We start from the raw sequence: 22,928 nt of genomic DNA, 5'->3' as shown, positions 1-22,928 counted from the left end.
GAATCCAAAAACTTGGCACTAAAGCGCTTTACAGTACCGAGAGAAAATTCGCGAAAAATGCAGAATTGAAGGCGGAATACCTATTCTAAATTCATCCAAGAGTAAAGTGCGTCTATCGATATTTTAAAACGACCTTTTGCTTCCTTCAGTGGTTTATTGCCCGCTAACAAAGATTGTCGTAAAAGTGGTGAGTAACCGATCCTCAATAATCCGCAGGTACCATCGAGAGTTTTTGTTACACAGTAGGTAAATAATCCCCTAGTAATGAGACCATCATAAACGACCCAAAATGTTAACTAGTGTTTAAAAAGTCTGGACTGATTTGGCTAATTCTTTTTTTAAAATGTTCGTGATAGTTCTAATTAGGTTATTATGAAAAAAAAAATTGGAAAAGTTTCCCGGAAAACTGGAAAATTCGGGAAAAACTGAAAGTGGAACGGCTGGAACGATTTGGCTATTTTTTTTTAATGTTCGTAATATTCCGGAAAATTATTAAAGACACTCACTCGCTACACTCGTTCGTGCTTTAAACAGTTTCGATTATTAATCGCCTTCATTAACAAACTAGTTTATTAAATAACTATTATATGACAGAAAAATGATCGCAATAGTACATGGTGAAAGAATCCGCGAGACATGCGAAGTGCAGGATGTGATCGGATGGACAAGATCAAGAAGAAGACACTGGAGAGATTGCGTTATAAGTTTTATTCCAATTGTTTAGTACTACCAACTGAAGAAACTAAAGTTAGAGTCTCTCTTCTGGTGTCAAACCGACGTAAAACTCGGAGGCCTCCCAGATATCTTTACACAGTTCCTCATTGTACGCTTTCGAGGGCTTCCGACAAGGGACACACTTCCCAAGAAATTCTCCTGTCATTCCCTCCAACTTTCGTGAAACTGCAGCGTGAACCACCACTTGCGATCCTTCCCAAGGGTCCTAGAAAACATTCAGAAACTCCACGACACTTTTGCCAATTACTCACCCTCCCAAGAACGCATTGAATTAACCAGACAAACATCTGGAAGAAGACATTCCTCGAAGCGAAGATTGGCGTCTTGACCAACCCCGGATGGACTGAAGTGACTGTAACACCAGTTCCTTTCAGTTTCTCTGCGAAGGTGTCCGCCGCCATGATCATGCTGAGTTTTGAATTGCCGTACATGAAAAATCTGTCAAAACGTTTGGGCTTTTGACAGTCAAAATTCAGATTTTTCAGCGACAAGTTGTTGATAAACGCGAGCAGAGAGCTCGTGAAGACTATTCTACCAGAAGCAGACTTCTTCAGCAGACCTACAACCACACATGAAACTGTGAAGAAACGAAAGAATTCGTACCGATCAGCAAATGGGTCAGAAGGAAATGTCCGAAGTAGTTAACCTGCATCACAGGATGCAAACCGTCTCCCGTTCTGTTGTTTTTCGCCACCCCAACCCCAGCGTTGTTGATCAAAATATCCAACTTGTCTTCACTCTTCAAGATTTCCGACGCAAAATCTCGGACCGATTTGAGCGAAGACAAGTCCAAGTGCTTCGCAAAGATGTTGGGGTTGTTTGTGAATTTGATTATGTCGAGTTTTGACTTCTCCATGTCTGCTACGTCCGCCATGATGATTTTGCAACCTCTCGATGCCAAGTTCAGGGCGGTCTGATAACCGATTCCTGACACGCAGATGTGATCATCTCTTCAAGAACTTGGAAAAACTCACCTGAATTGGCGCCGGTTACGATCGCGGATTTTCCAACTAGACATGAATTACTTCTTGTAACACGCCGAGTGAGGCGTGCGTAGAGATGGGTTAAGAGAAGAAAAACACAAAAAATGATAAACATTTTGCACGACAAAATTAACAGTTCCATCTCCTTTTTTGGCAAGCTTTAATCCTTAAAATAGGGTGTCTTAGCGCATAATAAGACAGCGACAAGTGGGTGCGTTCACATTAAATGCTTAACTGAATTGTTCTTTAATTACAATAATTTGCACTGACGAGTAATGTTTATCTTGAACATTTCAATATCGCAAAAAATTATACAGGGTTATTCTAAATGATTGTAGTCGAAGTAGGCGTGAAAACTGAATGTAAAATTTATTATTGTTGCCGCTCCGTAAAAAAACATCAAAATGATGTGAATAAGTGAGTACACACCGTTCACACACGGGAGTTAAATTGGGTCCAAAACAACTCAATATTTCTGGATTCAATCGTTAATTTAACAAAAATAAATAAAAATCTCATCATCGCACTTTTCACCTAAAAAATGACAGTGACAGCGAAACTGACATTTCACATGAAAGCGGCAAAAGTGTAATAACATGGGCATGGCCTACTTCGACTACAAGGATTTAGAATAACCCTGTATCAGCAACTGTAATTTTTGTACACTTTGTAACAGGTATCAATAAACAGCAACTCAACTACACGTTTATTTCATTTCTATTCGATTTATTACATAAATATGCGCTTAAATAAATTGATTTTAACAAAAAATCTGCATGATTAAAATTCATGTTTAAGGTCAGTTTAAATTGGCAACAAACAAGTTCTCGGAACTCGGAGTAGTTATGTCATATGCGGACTTTTTCCATAAATTGGCAAAAAATTACCTACGTCACACAAGATTATGAGACTCGATAAAGACTTTTTAAATTTTTGTTATTTTCTAATTTTGTGAACAGGGAACACTCTTCCTTTAATTTTCCTTCATCTGTCAAATCTAGAAATTCCTCGGTTCTTTCCCAGTATTTCTGACACATAAGTGCAGTTTTTTAACCTAAATTCTAAAAGGCCGTTTCAAACTATCGTGCCTTCAAAAATAATTATATTTAGAGTAGGCGTTGACTACGTTTTAATTCTGTTAACAGTGTAGATAATTTCGTAGGCAACCAATTATTCTCCGGAGTTACACAGGTTGCATAGTAAGTTTTGTCCCAATTTCATATTAAAATTTTGACATTTGACATTCGTTCTCTTTCCCGTTTTCAAATTGAGTTGTGTTTGTGATTTTATTCGTTTCATTCCTCGTCTTGCGTACAAAAAATCAGTTCTTGTCAGAACTAAAACGAAATCTGCGTCAGTGTTTTACTGTTTTCCGACATTTTTGTGAACAATGGCTTTCACTGAACAACATAAAGTCTTCATGGTAAGTAATATCTTACTTTCGAAATGGTGTGAAAATCGATGGAGTTTGGCAGTATTCCCTTGCGTTATGTATGAAAGAGTTTGGAGAAGAATTCCCAGACATTGCAGTGGAATATACGCAGTTTCGACAAACATTAAACATTTCCTTACAGAATTTTCAAGAAAATGGATCTGCGGGACGAAAACCTGAAAGCGGCAGGCCAAAGAAAAGAACTCCAGAAGTGATTGAAGAGGCGAGACAAGCAATGGAAGAAGCCCCAGGCACTTCAATTGAGCATTTATCACAACAACTTGGTGTGTCTGTTGGTACCTGTCATTCAATTGTGAAAAAAGATCTTCACCTATTTCCCTACCGTCTCACATCTGTTCAAGAATTACATCCAGTTGATCTCCCCCAAAGATTAGAATATTGTCAATGGTTTCTGAATACTTTAGATGTTCACCTTGATAAAACCTTTTACACTGATGAAGCCTACTTCCATCTTAGTGGATATGTTAACTCTCAAAATACAAGAATGTGGAGTTCAGAAAATCCACATTTTTTCATTGAAACACCCCAGTACCCCCAGAAAGTAGGCGTTTGGGCTGCTATTAGCCAACACAGAATTATTGGTCCAATCTTTCTTGAAGGTAACAATTGTAATAATGTTTTAGTAATTAAATAATAATCAATGTTTTTTAGGAAATATCAATGCTGCAAGATACAGAAATGAAATTTTGACTCCATTTTTATAACAACAGAATTATAAGCCGTAATACACCAAACAACTGGCCCCCTAGATCATGTGATTTCTTCTTGTGGCCACACATCAAAAATTCAATTTACACAACACCCATAAATGATTTGGCAGAACTACGAAATAGGATAACACAGAAAATTAATGAAATTAATATTGTTTTAGAAAATGTAACTAATGCAATTAGGTGAAGGACTAGGTTGTGTTTACAAGAACAGGGTGCACATTTTCAACACTTACTCTAAATTATGTAAAAAATTGTTATCTCCTATTGTGTGAGGTTATGTGCAATACTTAATTTACAATTCTTATTAGTGTTCACAGCAATGTTAATGCAGTTGCTAGGTTATTGATGGGGAATTTTAGATAACACTAAATCCAGTCGCAGTTGGCAACTCTCGGAGGCGCCATTTTGACAGAAACGTCACGCTCACAGAAGACAGAACGGAGAACGACTTGCGCAAACGTTTTTCGACGTACACTGTGCGCATATCTATAAAATTGAGTTTTGGTACAAAATTTTAGAATTCAAAAAGAAAATGCCACGTCGTCTTCTCAAAGTTGGGAACAAACGGTTAATATTGACTTGTTTCGAGACATTTATTGAAACCAACGGGAAAACAACTCACAAAGACGAACATCACCAATAAAGTTAACTCTATTTGTGCTTTTTTGTTGTACATTTTGGCTAGTAAGTGTTGTAGTTTGATACCTTCTGCCTTTTCATCCCCTGTAAATCATTTTTTTGAACTTTCTGTTTGATTAGTTTTTATCTGAAAATATTTGTATTAATCAATGCTAATTGAAAGTTCTGATTACTTTTAGTAATCCCCAGGCATTTTTCGCGTTTGTCTTACTACCAAATGACCATTTCGTTCGTTCTTCATTAATATCGAGAACTGCATGAGGTGATTTCGAAGTTTTTACGTTAAATAATCTGTACCTGGATATAACCCCACTTTTCAACAGACGTGATCACAGAATCAGACAGACGTTTTTAGTTTCTCCTACTTCAAATATTGATTTCGGTAATCTTGTAGTTTACGTCGCCCAAACTGCGCATCTCATACGCGCAGCCCCATAGACTCTGCATTGTTGCCAGATGAAAATTAGAATTGAGCGCGTCTTTTAGTTGGATGTCTGTTTCCCTGGTTTAGTTTGTGTTTGGTGCTTTTTTTAACTTTGTTTCGAAACAATGGGAGGTAGAGGGGCTTCTGGATAGAGTCTAATTGTATAACTAAAATCACCGTCACGTGATCTTAATTGTGAATTTTCTCTTATTAGATACAAATAAATAAGTCTGGCAACGCTGTACACATTTAGTATGATGCGCGAAGCGATGCACAGTTTGGGCGACGTAAACTACAAGATTACCTTGATTTCCGTTATTAATATTGATAAAATACATTAAAATCATTGCTTTACTACCATGGTCAAGTTTTGACAATTCTGACATTTTCACATCATGTTCACACCACACAAATATTTAGTGTAAAACGTATGCAGCACACAGCTAAACAGCGCATACTATGTCTTTCGTTGTGGTCACAATCAAAGTGAATAGATATTATGTTCAGTTTCAGTTTTCATTCAATATAAATACTGAAACTGAATGGAGAATATGAACTAACCGTGTAACATCCCATTTACTTGTTCCCTTTATGTTAACAGTTACTTGACTTTGGTGCTTTTGAAATTTTGCGATCTTATTCGACTTTCCATTCGAATTTGGGGTATTTTTCTCCTGAAGATTAACTAAAATTTGCAGCACTGCCTCACAAAGATTTCGAAAGCTGAAACATCATCTTCCGTATATTGGCGAAAAGCCATTAGTTAGCAAATAATTTGTGATTGGAATAATGTTTGGATTATTTATTAATGTGAATTTCAATAATCTGAGATGAATGCACCACAAAAATTAAAAATACGGGGTGATCAAATAGGACTGTTTAAGTTGGTAACACTGAATTGTATTTTATTAAATTATTTTATTATTATTTATTAAATCGTATAACAGGAGTAACTTTCGGTTGTTGATGGCTTGTCGTTGTTAATGCTATACCTACATCAGATATTTGTCAAATAAACCAACAAAACATATCCGGTTGCAGTGTTATAAATAACCGAATTAAAAAATTTTCTTAATTGTACTGCCAACTTAAACAGTCCTTCTTGATCACCCGGTATTTTATTATTTTATTTTTATAGAGGTATTGTCATATTTGGTGGCGGAAACAAAAGACTGAGAAATGTCACAAAATTGTATTGTCAGTGTCAAATTTCTCATAAACGCCGTAAAAAGGAATGTCTAGGTAAATTTAAATTTTCGTTAAATAGATTGAAAAAATAAATTCTAAGGAAACCAATTTTTGTCAGTGGTTCAAAAGGAAAAGTTATTCTCATATAATCAAACGTATTAGAAATTATATCTCTAGTTCGACGATTAATAACTTTCTTATTGCCAATTTGCTGCATTTCTGTCGAAATCACGAAGGTCTTTGAGAAATTTGACACAGACAATACAAATTTGTGACATTTCTCAGTCTTTTGTTTCCGCCATCAAATATGAAAATATCTCTACAAAAATTAAAAATATTTTCTAACCTAATTTTATTTCGTTAAATGTCAGACCAGACGATTCTTGTGTCATTTTCTACGCTGTAAAAATGTTGCAAACAATTGAACTTTCATAGGTTGCTCTAAATATAAATTTATTTGAAGGCACGTTACGTATGGATTCTGTTGCACAAAATTGATAGGCCTCTTTGCATTCTATTTGTTTTTATTTTATCTATGATGATAATGCAGCAAATGATAAAAATCGCTGACAGTATAAATTAAATCAAGTTGACGCTGACAAACATTTTTTTTCAATTTCATTATTTATTGTTACAATAAAAAAAAAACCTTCAATAGAATCGATGGAAAAATTGTGAAACAAATGGCCCTTATCGTGAGATCGTGAGGTTTGCAATGAAATCGTGACAATTCACGATAAATTGTCGGGGCGCGTCCAGTACTCTCCAGAATCCGCACTTGTGTCGCGAACGGAGGTGATACCATCGCGTGTCGATGATCATTTTTTAACGTCCCAAAGAGCGTCCAAGATGCTGATGGTAATCATGCCAAGTCCAAGGTACTTCTAATAATTCCTAAAGTGACCCAGATCCGAGATGTCATCTATCATTCTTCCAACAGTGGCTAGAATTACTTTCGAAGGGGTTCGTTGTTAAAACCAGACGTTGGAATCTTCCAGGTCAGTCTCCCGACAAGATTTTAGTGATGGATTTTGAACAAGTGGCAGAATTTGGAAAGCCAGAACGGCTTTTTGCACAATTTTAAAGGATTTTTTATGGCTTGGTTTCAGGAAATATTAAGACAGAAGAAAATTAATACAATTTATAATTGTAATATGTATTGTAAAATATATTGTAAGTATAATAGATTTTCATTTATCATATTATCGAGTTAAATAAATGTTAACATGTTAAGTGAGTCGTGCCATTTTTATTTTACAACAAATGTGGAAAGTCGACATTGTGCTTAAGGACAAGCTTCTCCAAACAAGAGAAGCGCAAAATAGCTCAAAGAGTCCATCACGTCTGAGATAAAACTCTTCTGAAGAAGACTTGAAATTTCTGTAGAAGATTGAAAGTGAAGGCGTTTTCTTTTTTCTGTTCCACCTCTGTTCAGGAAACACCTGCCGGAGTTTTTGTGGACCACGAGTCATCCATTCGTCTTTCTAGAGTCGATGACATCACCTTCACTCGCGACACAGGTGCGGATTTGTGGGAGTTCTAGACGCTTTTCAATTATTCTTCGCGTGTTACATAGCTATTTATGCACCAAGGGCGTTACAACGATGATTACGCCCGGAGAACGATGAATCCAGCTCGAGGGCTTTAGCCCGAGAGATGGATATCGTTCGATGGGCGTAATCATTCGGTGACGCCGTGGTGCATACAAGATTTTATTTTTCACTATACGTGTTCTTTAAAAAAAAAAAAAAAAAATTGGCATCTTTGCAATTATGAATTGATGAGGGCGTTATGAATTCATTACGCCCGCTTATTCCTATTACGCCCTGTTTTATTCCCCGGTTGTTATGGACATGTTTACGTATTTCGTATCCTAGGAGTTATCATGCAATTATACTAAAGTGAAAAATAAATATTATTACATTCACGACATGACATTTAAGTGTGACGCTAAGGAAAGCTTCAATATTTAATTTTCACATGAAATATCCTACATTTAAAAACACAATTACATCATCAGCCAAGTTAAGCACAACGCCAGAACCAAAATGTCCGAATTGTACGAATTGTTTCCACTTCCGGAACACAATTCTTCAATAATTTTGTCTCGAATTGAATCATTCAACTGTGTTTCGATGTTTTTATTCTCGGCCCAAATCGTCACGTTTTCTGTCGTTTCTGCGCCTAGATGCTCCGACTCAATTTGGAATATCAGGATCGTGCAATTTTTCTCGCAAAACTTATTCGAATAATGTTTAAAAGGATTGTTCGTCAAATTGACGTAGATAAACGTGTGACCATCAAAAATTTCTTCGGGCAACCACTCTATAAAATTGTCGTTCCAAAGCAAAGTCGCATTTTGTACAGTCGTACCGTCGAACACACCTTTGTCTACTTTCGAAATCTCGTTGAACTCCAGAACAATCCTCGGACAATTTCGTTCAAAGAACGCGAACGATTCCTTTTCTATAAATTTAATTCGATTGCGTGACACGTCTAGTGTCTTCAGCTGCGGTGTTTGCAGAAAAGATTTGGGGTTCAAATGGATCAAGTTATTATTGAGTAGTTCGATCGTCTTTACATTTGGTAAATTGTCGAACGCTTCGTTTTCAATCGATTCTATTTCGTTGGCCGACAGGCAAATTAAACGACATTGTAAATTTTTTAACATGCCTTTTCGCACTATTGGAAACTTATTTATCATGAGTACAAGATTGTTAAATACTTTGTGCATTTGTTTCGAAAAGCATTCTGGTTCAATTTCTTCAATTTGGAAATTAGTGAACTGAAAGGTATTAACCTTATGAGTGATATCGAGGTGATCACAACACAGTTTGGTTAAATTCTGGCTCCTAGCCGAGATGAAAACTCCATTAAATCTGCTCCTAATGACAGTTGCATTACAAAATTCCCATACGTTATCACTTGAGCTCATCAGTCTATAGTTTATGGTACTTGACAGGCCAGTCTTACACGCAAAATTAATATTCACCGTTTGATACAGGAAAAGAAACACGAAGAACAGTTTCGGTGACATTTTCTCTTCTTACTGTGTGTCAGCAACTATCGATATTCTACAATACCTCGTTGCTTAATTTTAATGGCATACACTTACTGTTGCTCAAATAAATTTCTTTCCTTTTTGAAATTCACTTTAATAAGTGAAACTTTATAAATGCAGCAAGGATTTTTTCTAAATCCATAACAAAGTGTTCTTCAAAAATATAAAACAAATTGTATGGTGTATGTCACTGATTTGGAAACACCGTCATGTACGGAGGAACATCAAAAACAATTTTTCGTTTAAATGAAAAGCTTGATGACATTTTTCTGCACATTTTTATAACAATTTTACAGTTCTTGTCGTGTTTTAAATGCTTTTCTTTGTAAAAAAACGTTTGAATTGTCCTAAATGACATATTCCAATGAAACACATGCGTGTATATTGTGTTGCCTATCCAGCCGATTTGACAGTTTTTCGTCTTCCAATGGCGACTTCGAGAGACTCGCCGGATGACGATGGCTACAAACGTTTTACAGAAGACTCCCACAATGTGTCATACGGCTCTAACGACGCAAGTAAGTCCATAAAATCCACCTCTTATCTTATCAACGCTCTTAACCTAATTATCTCCCAAGTGGGCCTCCAATATGACCCGTAACGGTACCGCCGTAAGGTCGAATTTAGCATGCAACAAATTTCCTCCGGTGCATTATTTATTTTTCGCAAATTAAAACTTGCACAAGCATTTCCCGAATGATTTATTAGGGCCCCCGCGAGCCTCGTTACCGACTTCGCCACGAGATGTTTCTCTGTCCGTAATTAATTAATCCCAATTGAACCAATTACAGCGCTCATTTCCAGATCCGATCGACGAAATGGGAAGCCGCTCGAGCCTCAGCAGAGAGACCACCGAGACGGTCGACCATTGGGAGATGAACTACCATGAGGCTGCGATTTTCCTAGAGGTAACTCGTCAAGTCGCTTTGCGTAATTCCAACACCCGCTCTTGCAGGAAGGAGAGAACAACGAGAAGTTTGACTCGCACCCACGCCACCCTACCGCCCTCCCCGCCTATCTGCTCGTGCACAATTCGTGGTACTACGGGTTGGACTTGGCCTTCTCCATCATCCTCCTCCTGTTGGCTTTGGCTGAGAGTCCCTCAGTCCACAAGTTCCAGTTGCCGGTGGGGGTCCACGGTACGTTAGAGTTGGTGTCGCTGGGGGTGATCGGGGTGGAGTTAGCCTTGAAATTGCGATGGATCGGCTGGGGCATGATCTTGAAGCACAAGCGCACCATGGTCAAGGGGGTCACGCTTTTCATCATGGTGCTGGAGAGCGTGATAGTGCTAGTGCGGCAGTCGTCTCATTTCCGCGTGACCAGGGCTCTGCGGCCGATTTTTCTGGTCGACACTAGAGCTTGTGGGGCTGTCAGGAGGTTCATACGGCAGATCTTGCAGTCGCTACCTCCCATCTTGGACATGCTGGTTTTGTTGCTATTTTTTGTTTGTAGCTACGCCCTTTTGGGGTACTTTTTGTTCAGCAACCACCAGACGAATCTGTACTTTCGCACCCTGAGCGACAGCTTCGTCAGCATGTTTGTCCTACTCACAACGGCCAAGTAAGTCGCAGATTCGCAAATAGCTGACTCCACGTCTTTGACAGTTTTCCAGATGTGATGATGCCTTCGTACGCCATCTCCAAGTGGAACGCGATCTTCTTCATTTCGTACATCTCGACTGTGCTCTACGTCCTCATGAATCTCGTAAGGAGGGCCCGTCGTTCATCGGGAAAAACCTCATTTTCACTGCTTCCAGATGTTGGCCGTGGTTTACGAAACTTTTACGGGGATCGAGAAAGATAAATTTCGAAAGTTGTTGCTGCACAAGAGGAAAGCTTGCCAATTGGCGTTTCGACTGCTGGTCAGTAAGCAAACCCCCAACATGGTCCGGTTTAAGCAGTTCCACGGGTTGATGCGGTATTACTCGCGCAGGACCTGTAAGTTTTTTGAGAGCGATAGATAAACATCCATAAAAACGTAAATATTTGATATTTGCTCAGCGCCCGTTATCTAAACAATATTCTGAACATTTATAACAATGATTCGAATTCAAGTACATTGCGCAACATTTAAATCACAGTTGACAGTTCGCGCGCAACAGCGCCAACGGGACTTTAACGAAGTAGGGTGATTAATGTGGCGACAAATTCTCTGAATTATTGGGAACATAAACAGTAGTGCCCTTTTGTGAGAAGTGATTTACAGAGAATACAGAAAAAAAGTATGACTTTCATAACCAGTTGTACAGGGTCATTATAAATGATTGTCCCATCGCAGTTGGCGTTGAAAACCCACACAAATTTTGGATGTGCCGCTAGCCTCGCAACGTTAGACAGATTTCCACTACCGCTAGGAGCGCCACCTATCGGCGATACTAGTCTCACTCATGTTATGAGGTTTCCGGCACATTCAACTAGGTCACCAACGCTTACTGTGATGGGATAATAATTTATAATGACCCTGTACTATTTTTTACAAAATAGACATTTGCGCTAGCAGTTGACAACGCAAAGTTGACGTTTTCCGAGGACTGTCACTTTGCCGCTTTAAAGCAACAAAAATGAAAAAAACGCTCGCTCCGAATTCTTTGTTTAAATCAAATGTCCAGTGATTATTGTAATAATAGTCCAATTTTTTTTAAACAATTGTCAGAGTGTTATGGTTGGTAGAGCCCACAGAGATATATAAAGTAAATAGAGGGGCAATACATACGGAGCTGCGCGAACAAAATTGAGGCATCCATGGAGGTATATGGGATGGAACGACGCATGCGCTTTATTTATATACAACACCACCATCTTACCAGAGAACACAACCCACTGATCTCTATGGTACACCATAGACGTCAGTGATCTAACTAAATAACCACAAACAACAAACTAGTGGTGGGCCAAACTGCTATGTTTCAGTTAGTGAAATGAGTCATCCACTTTTTTCATTGTTATTTTAACATTACCTACTTAACATTTTTGTTCCACAACGATATACATATGATACAATAAGGAAAAGAAATGAATGAGCTAATGATCAGTTATTTGCAATCTGCTAAAAAACAATAACTATTGCGGATTTTTTTTTGAAAACTAAAATAATGTTAATTAATTGAATTTAAATGTTTTAATAAAATCAACGTAAGTACTTATCAATTTATCAGTTATGATATGAATGTATTAGTTTAACAATTAGTTTTATAACAATTATTATGTAACGAAATAATAAATTGATAATTTTTTAAAACATTAATTAGGAGTAATTAACATTTAGCGGTAGGTCTAAATTAGTGAGATGACCAAAATGTGGTTTCCCACGATTAAGATAGGAATTTGAGAAAAACGCTCTAGATCACGTTTAAACTGTAAAAATTGGTTCTCCAGATGATTTTTGCACCTAATATGCTGAGGAAGAAAAAATTAGAAAAACACAAAGTGGTGACAATTTGAGATGTCAAAAAAAATCGGCCGCTTGGACATTTGACACGAAGTAATAATTACTCAAATTGGAAGGGCCAAAAATTGTAGGGTTCGGACCTGTTCAAAGTATAAAATTTGAAGAATTCGGTCCTGCTTTGATTCATTGCGCAAACTCTGTTCCCTCCTGCGCAGTTGCTATTAATCACAAATTTCAAGCATTGCTTTGATCCTCTTATTTACTTTATATATCTCTGTGGTAGAGCCACTACTTATAAGCTAGTTATTTGATGGTTATTAAGTTGGCAACGTAAAATGTCAATTGTATGTCAGCCATTTTGATGTGAAGGCGCTTGCGCCTTGCTCTACTGAAGCCGCAATTTAAAATGTAAAATATGTTTCCAAGAGCAAGGATCTGGGCGGCCCCTAAAACAACGAAAAAAATTAGCTATGATTGGATTACGTGAAGCAATGCAGACAGAAAAACCGACCATGCTAATGAAAGAAATTTAAATTTGCAGTAAAGCTGCACGTGTGCAATAGTGTTCGTCAATGCGAGGAACTGATTAGAAAGGACTGGAAAACATTGATGGGAAATCTCCAATAATAATTCAACTTTCCGCAGAATCAGATTCGGAAGACGTTTGGGGTTCTGAAAATTTTCAATCAGATGCTGAAAATGAATAAACTGCTTATATTACCCATTAAATAAATTCCCATTTTCCTGTTTAGCTGTATATGTATGTTCAGGTGCATTTTTCATTGTCATTATCGTCTTTATTTCATGTTTTTTGATATAAAATTACACCTGAAACTTTTCTGACATTTGAAAATTACTGACATAACCTCAAACCTGATCTAGAGCAGAGTCTAGGGTGAAGTAACTTCTTATGAGCCTAGCGCACAAGAGAAATTTGTCAATGAGGATAAAAAATGGAGTTTTTAGCAAAATTGTTTCAACACAACAATCGCAGAGATTATTTTTATGATTTTATGTCGTTACCGTAGAGCTGCCAACATTTTCCCGGAACAGAATACATATTCGTTGTTTTATTATCGAAATGGAACATTCCACAACGATGAGTGGAGTTGTTCAGTGTCAGCTGAATACTTTAGAAAGTATCTCAATGCTCAAATCCAAGAAACGTTTTTGGTAACCTATATTAAAGATACAATTAACAGATTTGTTCAGACTGGAATAATTGTAAGTAACGGAAAGTCAACTGGAAGGCTTCTAGGATCTGAGGAAATCGTTCAGGATTACACGTATTTGTCTAGTATCGATCAGTGTTGTCGAATATTTTTGAAAAGAAGCAAAGTATCTTAGAGAAGCCAAAAATATCATCCGAACTTTTAGTATAAAGCAAAGCATTTTGAAAGTTGTTTTAAAAGTATTAAATATTTACGTAGAAACCTAATGACAAATATGTGTCAAGTTGTTGTTCGTCACCCTGTCCCATTGCATCTCACCCCATGCTTTCATTGTTACAGCACAGCGCGATATCATACTAATATTTCGCCAGTTAAACACTTCGGGCACGGGAGCTTTAACCGAAGACGAATTTCTAGGAATTTACGACGCCATCACTTTACGGTGGCGCCTCAAAGACCCTCCAGACCCGTGGTTCTCCGCGGCTTGGCCCCCCTTAAGAATGTTCTGCAGGGCGGCTCGCACCGTCGTCACGTGGGAGTACTTCGAACACATCGTATGTACGTCCTGTCCCTCAAACAAACCGACACCCTCTCACAATCTCTTTGCCAGATGTCCTCATCATCGGAAACGGTCTGGCCATGTTCATTCGAGTCCTCGAATCGTCCGTCTCGCTGGAAGAGGGCGCTAAGAACTTTTGCGCCTCCTGGGACACGTACCTGTTCTTGACGCGTACGTAGACGGCGCCACTGTTTCTCTCCTACAAAGAGTGTTTTCAGTGTTTTTGGTTGAGGCTCTGTTGAGAGTGGTGGGGCTGGGTTGGACCGAGTACATATCTTCGGGGTGGAATTTCTTCGACCTGTCGGTGACGCTGGTCGCTCTGATTGGGTCGTTGCTGTTGCTGGTGCGGCCCAATCTGACAGTGGTGGTGATTCTGCGCCCCTTGAGACTCTTGCGGTTGTTCAAATTGAAGAAGCGCTACCGGGATATTTTCGGTACTTTGGTGCTGTTGTCGCCGCTCATGTGGTCCACTGCCATCGTCATGATGGTCATGTATTACTTCTTCGCCATCATAGGGATGGAGTTGTTCTCCAAATACGATTTAAGAAACTGCTGCGAGTGAGAATCTTTTTTTTGTCTTCCCAAAACTGTCACACACTCGTTTTTTTTGTAGAAACACCACGGTGGAAGACTTCTACAAGTACAGCGCCAACAGCAGCAGCGCCATCGGTTACTACTACTTGAACAACTTCTCAAACTTGTTGATTTCTGGTGTGACACTGTTTGAGCTGACCGTGGTCAATAACTGGTTCATAGTAATGGACGCTTACGCCTCTGTGGCCCACCCCTCGTCGAGAATTTTCTTCATGTTGTTTTATCTCTTCACGATGGTGGTCTTGACCATAGTTGTGGCTTCAGTTCTTGAAGCTTTCCGATTTAGAATCCAGTACAAGAAGCAGACCTCGAAGAGAGACGGTTGGTTTTGGAGAGATTGAAGTACCGATTGATTGATTTTGTTTTTTAGAGGAACAAATGCTTCACGAGGAGGTCGCAGTCGATTGGACGTCGCTGCAGAGGCAGGTCCAAGAGCCCAAACTGTTGGAGGTGCTCCAGATGGACTTCGTACCAGGAGTGAGACTGTCTTCTGTTGTCGGATCGTCGCTGAATTTGTGCTTTTAGGGCGTGACGTTCTACATAGGGCGTCGGAGGAGGACTAGAGACGTTCTGCAACGTCACATGTACATATCTGAGATCGCTCAGTGGCTGCAAGAGGCTGAGGAGCAGGAACGGATTACAGGGATTAACTTCGTGGAGGAGTCGCAAATTAGTACCAGACTTATGCATCCAGAAGCATAAACCAGTATCTCATTTACCTACGTAGTATTCTTGGTGATATGTAAACTGATATTAAAGTAGGCTTTACTAGATAATTGTAGGACCAATGAATGTTACGCGTGCTGTTTAATTCAGTTGTCCGTAATTAGGAGACAATAAGTGGTCTTGCCGATCGTTTTATCCAATTTTATCTCATAATTTAACCAAAGTACCAAAGTAGCGTAACCGGTACTTAATCCTTGATTGTAAATGAAAGTATCGAACACACAAACCGATGTGATAATAACAGATGTACTAATATTAGCTAGTCTTAACTCATTATATCCATTATTTTTACAGATTTTTATTAACTGATTTAATTTATTGTTTAAATATAGATATTTATTTAAATCTGGCGCCTTATTTAGTAGTTTTACCTCCACCAGGTTGGTACTGGTACAAGTGACAAGTCTGATCGCAGCGCCATCTCCTTTCACCATAAACATCGGTAAAGGTAAGTGTTCGAGATGTTTATTTTGTGGAAATCATCGATCATCTGCCTTAATTTGAAACTTTCTCACTAAAAGATTGTGCGAGAATTAGTAATGTCCCGATCGAAACCCAGTTTGTGTGATATTTTGTGGGATTACGTAAAAAAGTCGCATCGGATGGTCGGATAAGGGTATGCCCCAAAAACCTGTATTTTCGTTATGTGTCTGACCGAAAACCCTTAAAATCGATGAAAATGATGATTTGGTATACCTTAGGACACCTCTGAAGCTTGTGTGTCGACAAAAACCTAAACCTGAAAACCTAACCTCCAACCACAAAACAAACACGTTGCGATCTTGTCTGACGAGTATTGTTGTAGATGGCACCGACCGCGAAGGAAGAGAAGAAGACGGAAATCAGATACAAGTCGTCCAAACCGAGAAACTACGATTTGGGCAATGGAGTGCTGCGTTTTTCCCGCACCCGCATGTACCACAAGAAAGCGCTGTACAAGTTTATGGGCAAGAAGGTAAAACCCACCAAGAAACCCGTCAAGCCGACTTTCGTCACCAAGGAAATCGGCGGCGAGAAGAACGGAAAAGAGCGCAAAGTCTACTTGAAGAAGCGCCGGAACTACTACCCCACCCAGGACAAGTAGGTAGCGTGTTGGGTGTGAATCGCTACTAATCGATGTTTTAGGATCCGGAAGCGGCCCGCTAAGAAGACGTTCAAGCAGCACAAGCGCCACTTGAGGACAAACTTGACGCCCGGAACTGTGTGCATTCTCCTCGCTGGAGCGCACAAAGGGAAGCGAGTCGTGTTGTTGAAGCAGTTGTATTCAGGGTTGTTGCTCGTGACCGGCCCCATGGGCATCAATTCGTGTCCGTTGAGGCGCATCAGTCAGAGGTACGTGATCGGCACTCAGACTAAGGTTGACGTGAGCGGCGTGAAGCTGCCTGAGAACATCAACGACGAGTACTTCCGCCGGCAGAGGGAGAAGCGCGCCAAGAAGGAGGAAGGAGATATCTTCCAGGCGAAGAAGGAAGCGTACAAAGTGAGCGATCAGAGGAAAGCTGATCAAAAAGAGGTGGACAAGCAGGTGTTGGATGCAATCAAGAAGCACCCAGATAGGAAAGTTCTTTTGGCGTACTTGTCGGCGATGTTCGGGTTGAGGTCCTCGCAGTACCCCCATAGAATGCAGTTCTAATTATTAAGCACCATGTTTTATTGATTGATTGTAAAAAATGAAACGTTCAATAAAGTGTGGTTTTCTAATTTTTTGGTGACTTTTATTGCAACGTTGGTAACACATGAGTTTGATTTCGATTGTGATGCAGTTCCACATTTGGTTTGATCACTACTTTATTAAAAATCCATCGAGTTAATTGAGAAATGAGTTAACAATGGGGAAAGCAGTGGAATTGGAACGTTCAATAAAATGTGGTTGTCTAATTTTTTGGTAACTTTCGTTGCAATCGTTGGCAACACTTGTTTTATTTCAAAATGTCTTAGTTTCAAATTTTGTTTGATCAATGTTTAGGCCTAATTTATTAGAAATCCATTAAGTTAATTAAGATTAAATTAACAATGGAAAAAGCAGCGGCGGAAGAAGAAAAAGCGCAAGGGACGAGTTTGGCACTGACAGCGAAACCTTCAAGTTCCGAAATTACGATCAAGGAATTTTTAGATTTTCTCAGAACTGCGTACCAAGTAAAGTTTAAGCAAAATCGCTTGTGAGGAGTCAAATTGGATGTAATGCTTGTTGTTTAGGTGCAGGATAGTCTAGAAAGCATGCTTTTAGCCAACGGGATGACAGAGGCAGTCGATTGGTTAAAGCTAAAAGAAAACGAACTGGTCAAACCTAAAGACATCGAACCCGAGCCTAAACCGAAGCAGGAGGACAAAAGAGGTAATCCAGGTCGACGTGTAAGTTTGTCTCATTGGAAGTTGCAGATCTTACAAGAAAAAAGAGCGACTCGTCGAGTGACGGCGATCCGATCAAACGCAAGTTGAGCGAAGTGCTTTCAGAGGGATTGCTTGATTCGGTTTTGCCCTATCTGGTGCCGTCTTCGTCGCAACAGACTTCCAGGAGGAGTAGTGTTGCTAAAGTTCCCACAGGTGAGTGTGATTATTGAGTTTTTTGTATATTGAGGTGGGTTTTTTGGCAGAAAAGTCGAGTCAAGCAGCTGTGTCTGCCACGTCCGTGACCAAGAAGAAAAGCGCTGAAAATTCGAAAAGTTCTCTCGTTAAAACAGAGTAAGTGCGAAAAGTGTCAGGTTTTAATGCAACAGACGACCAGAATTGTGTTTTTATTTGTTTTCCCATCATTTTATTTCTTGTGGAATCAGGAGATATAGAATGACCTTCAAAAAACTCAACAAAGCTACCCCTGCAGGTGTCCCCCTCATAGGACAGTAGAAAAATTAAAACTTTTGTCTTATCACTTGTTATTTTACTCCATTGTGGCGGTTTTCCTATATTTTGATAATATTGGGTCCTAAAAATTTTACGGCAAAGATGGTTTTTACTTCAGAACATGTTTATGTTCTTTTTGCTTTTGCCCTGTTGCCTGTTTGGGGCCAAATTTCGACAAAACTTTCCAAATTTAAATTGAAACAGATATATGCAACCAAAAATACTTCCATGCATCTAGAGCATCTGAACGTCTAGATTTCGACATACGTCCAAAATCTCAAAAGCTTCTTTAATCTAAATAATTGTTGATAGCAGGGTATTTGCTGTGAAATAATTTTTAGTAGAATTCACTGTAAACAATAATTTTATCGTGAGTAGTTCAGAAGTGGAGATCCACGTTTGCGACGAGGTAAAGAACATGAAGAAAGACTTCGTGTGCAACCAGAAGCTCCTCGTGGAAAAAATGGGTTATTTCGCGGAAGTGACCACCGGCCAGCGCCTCGAAGACATGGACATATCGGTGCACTGCGACATCGGCATCTTCGAGTGGCTGATGAAGTGGGTGAAGAAAGACTCACTGTTGGAAGAAGACTGGCCCCAGCTGGACCCCCAGTGCGTGGTGCCCATTCTAGTCTCAGCCGCTTTCCTCCAGATGGAACCTCTGCAAAACGACTGCCTGCTCTTCTGCCATGAACACATGAACGAAATCCTGCGCACGTCGACCAACCTCTCCTGTTTGAACGACTCCATCTTGACTCGCCTCGCCGCCATGTACACCAACAGCGAAGTGGAGCTGATCAAAGACCGCAAGGATAAAATCCAGTCTCGGATCTTCACCAAGCTTATCGCGTCGCTGGTGGAGCCGGACCCCGAGAGCGTGCGCGGCCACTGGAGCTCCCTGGCGCGGGTGTACCGCTGCGGCAAGTGCCAGCAGATCGTGAGCCCCTCGGTGGCCCCCCGGATCCCGTGCGCGCCCCCTTGCATGCAGCTGCAGTGCGACGGCTCCGTCTTGAGCCAGCACGTGAGAGACCCCGCGTGGAACATCAACGACTACGTCGTAAAGCTGCACAAGACCCTGAAGACCTGGAGGAAGGTGTACTGGAGGCTGTGGGGCGACGCCCACTTCCTCTACTGCGTCGGCTGCAAGCGCTTCTTCCCCGCCCACCAGATCGGCTGGTGCCGCCACCACCCGGACCCACCACAGTACTTCACGCTGGACGCCCAGAAGGCGCCGCTGCCCGTGGGGCGGTACCCCTGCTGCGGGGAGCGAGCCTACAGGTTCCAGCTGCTGCAAGACTACTCTGGATGCCAGTTTCGCGAACACACGGTGTGCGCCAAGGACGTGAGGGACTCGGCGATTCTGACCTTGCTGGAGAACAATCGGCAACTGATCGAGGAGGAGCCGCCGCAGTTGATGTTTCCGGAGCGCTTGACCAGACTGGTGGCGAGGGATCCGGCCGCCGGAGACAACAAGAAGCTGGTCTGCAAGGAGAACTTCTGGTGGGAGGGCTTCCAGATCGTCCCCCCCAGGCCCAAGCTGGGCTTGTTGACGGCGTTCACGACCAAGGGACAGGTGCAGGAGGCGCCGGCGCCCCCGGTCGAGGAGTCCAGCGACGACTGTACGGAGGAGAGTTCGTCCAGTTCCTCCTCTTCATCATCGTCGTCAACTACTGCGGGGAGCGGGGAGAGCAATCCGCCGCCCCCGAAGCCGGTGCAGACGGTAGGTTTAGAACTTGCTACAGTTGGTACTTCAACTAGCTACACGCGAGCATGTCCTCGGACGGCCGAAAGGAATTAATTTTGATGCTCGCGACATAATTATTGTCTTTTTTCTTTATGCTACAGTCTGTCAAACGAAGAAAGGCCAAACGTGAAGGGCGTCTGTGGCAGCACAACTTATCTGCAAGGAGTAATCAGGACATACAAAGGGCCTACGAAGAGACCGCAGTCAAAGAGATCACGGCGATGTTAAATCGACGAACGACGACGATCTCCGAAGGGGTCCAGAGGAACACCAAGCACTTCTCGCGCAACGTGACCCCCATCGGTATCTAACATTCATCACTTTTATTTGGTAACTCTCCCGTTCTTTTTAGGAGGAATCTGGGTACGCTTGGAGTCCGAGTGGAAAGAGATGCACTGCGTACCCTCGACCCAGCAGAAAGCGCGCAGCATCTTCACCGGGAAGGTCAGACCTAGACCTCCGAAACCGTGACGGCAAAATGTCAAAAAATGAATAAAAACAGCGTGACCAGTAACGAACTACATTGTTTTTTTAGAATTAAAAGTAAATACAACAAATACACCTTATTGCGATGATGTACAATTTTAAAATGTTACATGTAAAAAAAAAGGTTGACTCTTTTGATACCTAGTTCTGATGGAAATAATTAAATTAAGCGGTGGATTCGGCTAATCTCTCGGCCTTTTGGACGACCTCCTCGATCGGTCCGACCATGTAGAACGCGACTTCCGGCAGGTGGTCGTACTCTCCCACTAGGATCTTCTGGAAACCTTTGATGGTCTCCTGGAGAGGTACCAGTTTGCCTGCGTGACCGGTGAACACTTCGGCGACTTGGAAAGGTTGCGACAAGAAACGCTGGATCTTCCTGGCGCGGGAGACTGTCAACTTGTCGTCTTCAGACAACTCGTCCATACCCAAGATGGCGATGATATCCTGTAGAGATTTGTAGTCCTGGAGGATCTTCTGGACGTCACGGGCAACGTTGTAGTGCTCGTGGCCGATGATGTTGGGGTCCATGATACGCGAAGTCGAATCCAGAGGATCCACAGCCGGGTAGATGCCCAACTCGGCGATGGCTCTGGACAATACGGTGGTGGCGTCCAAATGGGCGAAGGTGGTGGCCGGGGCGGGATCTGTCAAGTCGTCGGCTGGCACGTAGATGGCCTGCACGGAGGTGATGGAGCCCTTCTTTGTGGTGGTGATGCGCTCCTGCATGGTACCCATGTCGGTGGCCAAGGTCGGTTGGTAACCTACGGCGGAGGGGATGCGACCCAGCAAGGCCGACACTTCGGAACCGGCCTGAGTGAACCTGCGAAGAAGACGTCAGACCAGTTGTTCGTTCGGGTACTGCAAACTCACCTGAAAATGTTGTCGATGAAGAGCAACACGTCTTGACCTTCCTGGTCGCGGAAGTACTCGGCGACGGTCAAACCGGTCAAGGCCACACGAGCGCGAGCGCCTGGAATAAGCCAACATTAATCACAGTTTGTCGAGTTCTCAAAAGAAACGGAAATTGACGAAAGAGAAATTAGCGAGGCGAGCTCACTACACCTCGGTGGACCAACCTGGGGGTTCGTTCATCTGTCCGTAGACCAGCGCTACTTTGGAGCTCTTGTCCTTGAGGGAGATCACCCCGGACTCGATCATCTCGTGGTAGAGATCGTTCCCCTCGCGGGTCCTCTCTCCCACTCCGGCGAAGACGGAGTAACCACCGTGAGCCTTGGCAACGTTGTTGATCAACTCCATGATCAAGACAGTCTTGCCCACTCCTGCGCCCCCGAACAGACCGATCTTGCCGCCCTTGGCGTAGGGGGCGAGCAAGTCGACGACCTTGATGCCAGTGACCAGGATCTCCTGTTCAACGCTCATGTCGACGAACTCGGGCGCTTCAGCGTGGATCGACGCGAGCTTGTCGGTGGGCACGGGCCCCCTCTCGTCGATGGGCTCCCCGATGACGTTGATGATGCGACCCAGGGTCTCCACCCCGACGGGGATCCGGATGGGGAAGCCGGTGTCGTTGACGGGCTGGCCCCGCACCAGACCCTCCGTGCCGTCCATGGCAATGGTGCGCACTGTGTTCTCGCCCAAATGTTGGGCCACTTCCAGGACTAGCCTGGGGGAGCGGTTCTGCACCTCCAAAGCGTTCAAGATCGGGGGTAGGTTTTCGTCGAACTGGACGTCGACGACGGCGCCGATCACGGCCACTACTCTGCCGTTGCTTTTCTTGGCGGCGGCGGCAGCGGCCGCTTTGGCGGCGTAACCCCTGTCTAAAGTCAAAAATCCAGTTTACGTAAGGCAAGATGGCGCCGCAACCCTCATTATGTAACTCAAAATATCCGGGCTCGTGCCGAATTTTCACCAAATTATGGTCGAATGTCGCTGCCAGGACTCGCTCCGGCGCGATTTTGGTGAAAATTCGGCACACTTTCCCGGAATTATCGCAAAAAACGCGACCGGGATACGTCATCAAGTCAGGCGAAAATCGGGCGATTTTCGTGCGGCAAAAAACACTTACTTGAACCATTGTAGACTGAGACGACTTTCAGGGACTCACTTCCGAGTTTTTCGATGGTTTTTCCAGTCAAAAGACTGGAACCGACTCTTGTCACAGCACCCAACATGGTCAGCAGTGAACAGACCTCTGCGAGTGATTCTTCAAGTCACCACCAGGACAACCGCAGTCACACTTCCTGCAGCAGATGCGCAACG

General features: G+C 42.0%; 5 protein-coding genes and 2 long non-coding RNA genes across 14 annotated transcripts; 4 read left to right on the top strand and 3 right to left on the bottom strand.

The window, feature by feature from the left end:
- Positions 1-693: 693 nt before the first annotated feature.
- On the bottom strand, positions 694-2,460 carry LOC138129609 (retinol dehydrogenase 12-like). Of its 4 annotated transcripts, none has more exons than XM_069045905.1 (5): positions 2,330-2,460; positions 1,710-2,074; positions 1,339-1,662; positions 987-1,294; positions 694-940 (listed from the first exon to the last, which is right to left on the bottom strand). In XM_069045905.1, exons 2-5 carry the CDS (start codon positions 1,858-1,860, stop codon positions 749-751), a joined length of 975 nt encoding a protein of 324 aa, XP_068902006.1. In that variant the 5' UTR covers positions 1,861-2,074; positions 2,330-2,460; the 3' UTR covers positions 694-748. The 4 variants fall into 4 exon arrangements, with proteins under 4 accessions (XP_068902006.1, XP_068902005.1, XP_068902007.1 ...); XM_069045904.1 differs by having other exon boundaries at positions 1,710-2,001; XM_069045906.1 differs by having other exon boundaries at positions 1,710-2,001; positions 2,355-2,442.
- A 176-nt stretch (positions 2,461-2,636) lies between these two features.
- LOC138129614 (uncharacterized) lies at positions 2,637-7,372 on the top strand. 2 transcript variants are annotated; one of them, XR_011159279.1, is made up of 3 exons: positions 2,637-3,141; positions 3,194-3,770; positions 3,823-7,372. It is a non-coding gene; the product is annotated as an uncharacterized lncRNA (long non-coding RNA). The 2 variants fall into 2 exon arrangements; XR_011159278.1 differs by having other exon boundaries at positions 2,642-3,141; positions 3,293-3,770.
- A 2,193-nt stretch (positions 7,373-9,565) lies between these two features.
- LOC138129604 (two pore calcium channel protein 1-like) lies at positions 9,566-15,979 on the top strand. 3 transcript variants are annotated; one of them, XM_069045896.1, is made up of 11 exons: positions 9,566-9,714; positions 10,001-10,104; positions 10,152-10,756; positions 10,801-10,900; positions 10,953-11,133; positions 14,095-14,313; positions 14,366-14,485; positions 14,533-14,872; positions 14,928-15,229; positions 15,279-15,385; positions 15,434-15,979. In XM_069045896.1, exons 1-11 carry the CDS (start codon positions 9,570-9,572, stop codon positions 15,608-15,610), a joined length of 2,400 nt encoding a protein of 799 aa, XP_068901997.1. In that variant the 5' UTR covers positions 9,566-9,569; the 3' UTR covers positions 15,611-15,979. The 3 variants fall into 3 exon arrangements, with proteins under 3 accessions (XP_068901997.1, XP_068901998.1, XP_068901999.1); XM_069045897.1 differs by having other exon boundaries at positions 9,639-9,714; positions 9,988-10,104; XM_069045898.1 differs by lacking the exon at positions 9,566-9,714 and adding an exon at positions 9,796-9,950.
- On the bottom strand, positions 12,825-13,642 carry LOC138129615 (uncharacterized). Of its 2 annotated transcripts, XR_011159281.1 has the most exons (3): positions 13,305-13,642; positions 13,095-13,255; positions 12,825-13,029 (listed from the first exon to the last, which is right to left on the bottom strand). It is a non-coding gene; the product is annotated as an uncharacterized lncRNA (long non-coding RNA). The 2 variants fall into 2 exon arrangements; XR_011159280.1 differs by having other exon boundaries at positions 13,095-13,642.
- A 6-nt stretch (positions 15,980-15,985) lies between the features above and the next one.
- RpL6 (ribosomal protein L6) lies at positions 15,986-17,339 on the top strand. The gene is made up of 3 exons (XM_069045908.1): positions 15,986-16,082; positions 16,440-16,714; positions 16,760-17,339. The coding sequence occupies exons 2-3, from the start codon at positions 16,440-16,442 to the stop codon at positions 17,265-17,267; spliced, it is 783 nt and encodes a 260-aa protein (XP_068902009.1). The 5' UTR covers positions 15,986-16,082; the 3' UTR covers positions 17,268-17,339.
- A 180-nt stretch (positions 17,340-17,519) lies between these two features.
- Positions 17,520-21,531, top strand: LOC138129605 (SANT and BTB domain regulator of class switch recombination). The gene is made up of 7 exons (XM_069045899.1): positions 17,520-17,770; positions 17,831-17,969; positions 18,014-18,178; positions 18,229-18,316; positions 18,854-20,195; positions 20,321-20,522; positions 20,572-21,531. The coding sequence occupies exons 1-7, from the start codon at positions 17,648-17,650 to the stop codon at positions 20,688-20,690; spliced, it is 2,178 nt and encodes a 725-aa protein (XP_068902000.1). The 5' UTR covers positions 17,520-17,647; the 3' UTR covers positions 20,691-21,531.
- On the bottom strand, positions 20,724-22,898 carry ATPsynbeta (ATP synthase, beta subunit). The gene is made up of 4 exons (XM_069045901.1): positions 22,735-22,898; positions 21,785-22,486; positions 21,579-21,678; positions 20,724-21,528 (listed from the first exon to the last, which is right to left on the bottom strand). The coding sequence occupies exons 1-4, from the start codon at positions 22,838-22,840 to the stop codon at positions 20,871-20,873; spliced, it is 1,566 nt and encodes a 521-aa protein (XP_068902002.1). The 5' UTR covers positions 22,841-22,898; the 3' UTR covers positions 20,724-20,870.
- Positions 22,899-22,928: the final 30 nt, after the last annotated feature.

Source organism: Tenebrio molitor, chromosome 4 (genome assembly GCF_963966145.1).
Source record: "Tenebrio molitor chromosome 4, icTenMoli1.1, whole genome shotgun sequence".
In the NCBI taxonomy this organism is placed as follows: domain Eukaryota; kingdom Metazoa; phylum Arthropoda; class Insecta; order Coleoptera; family Tenebrionidae; genus Tenebrio; species Tenebrio molitor.
Note: the sequence above shows the minus strand (reverse complement) of the source record. Positions and strands in the feature narration are given on the sequence as shown.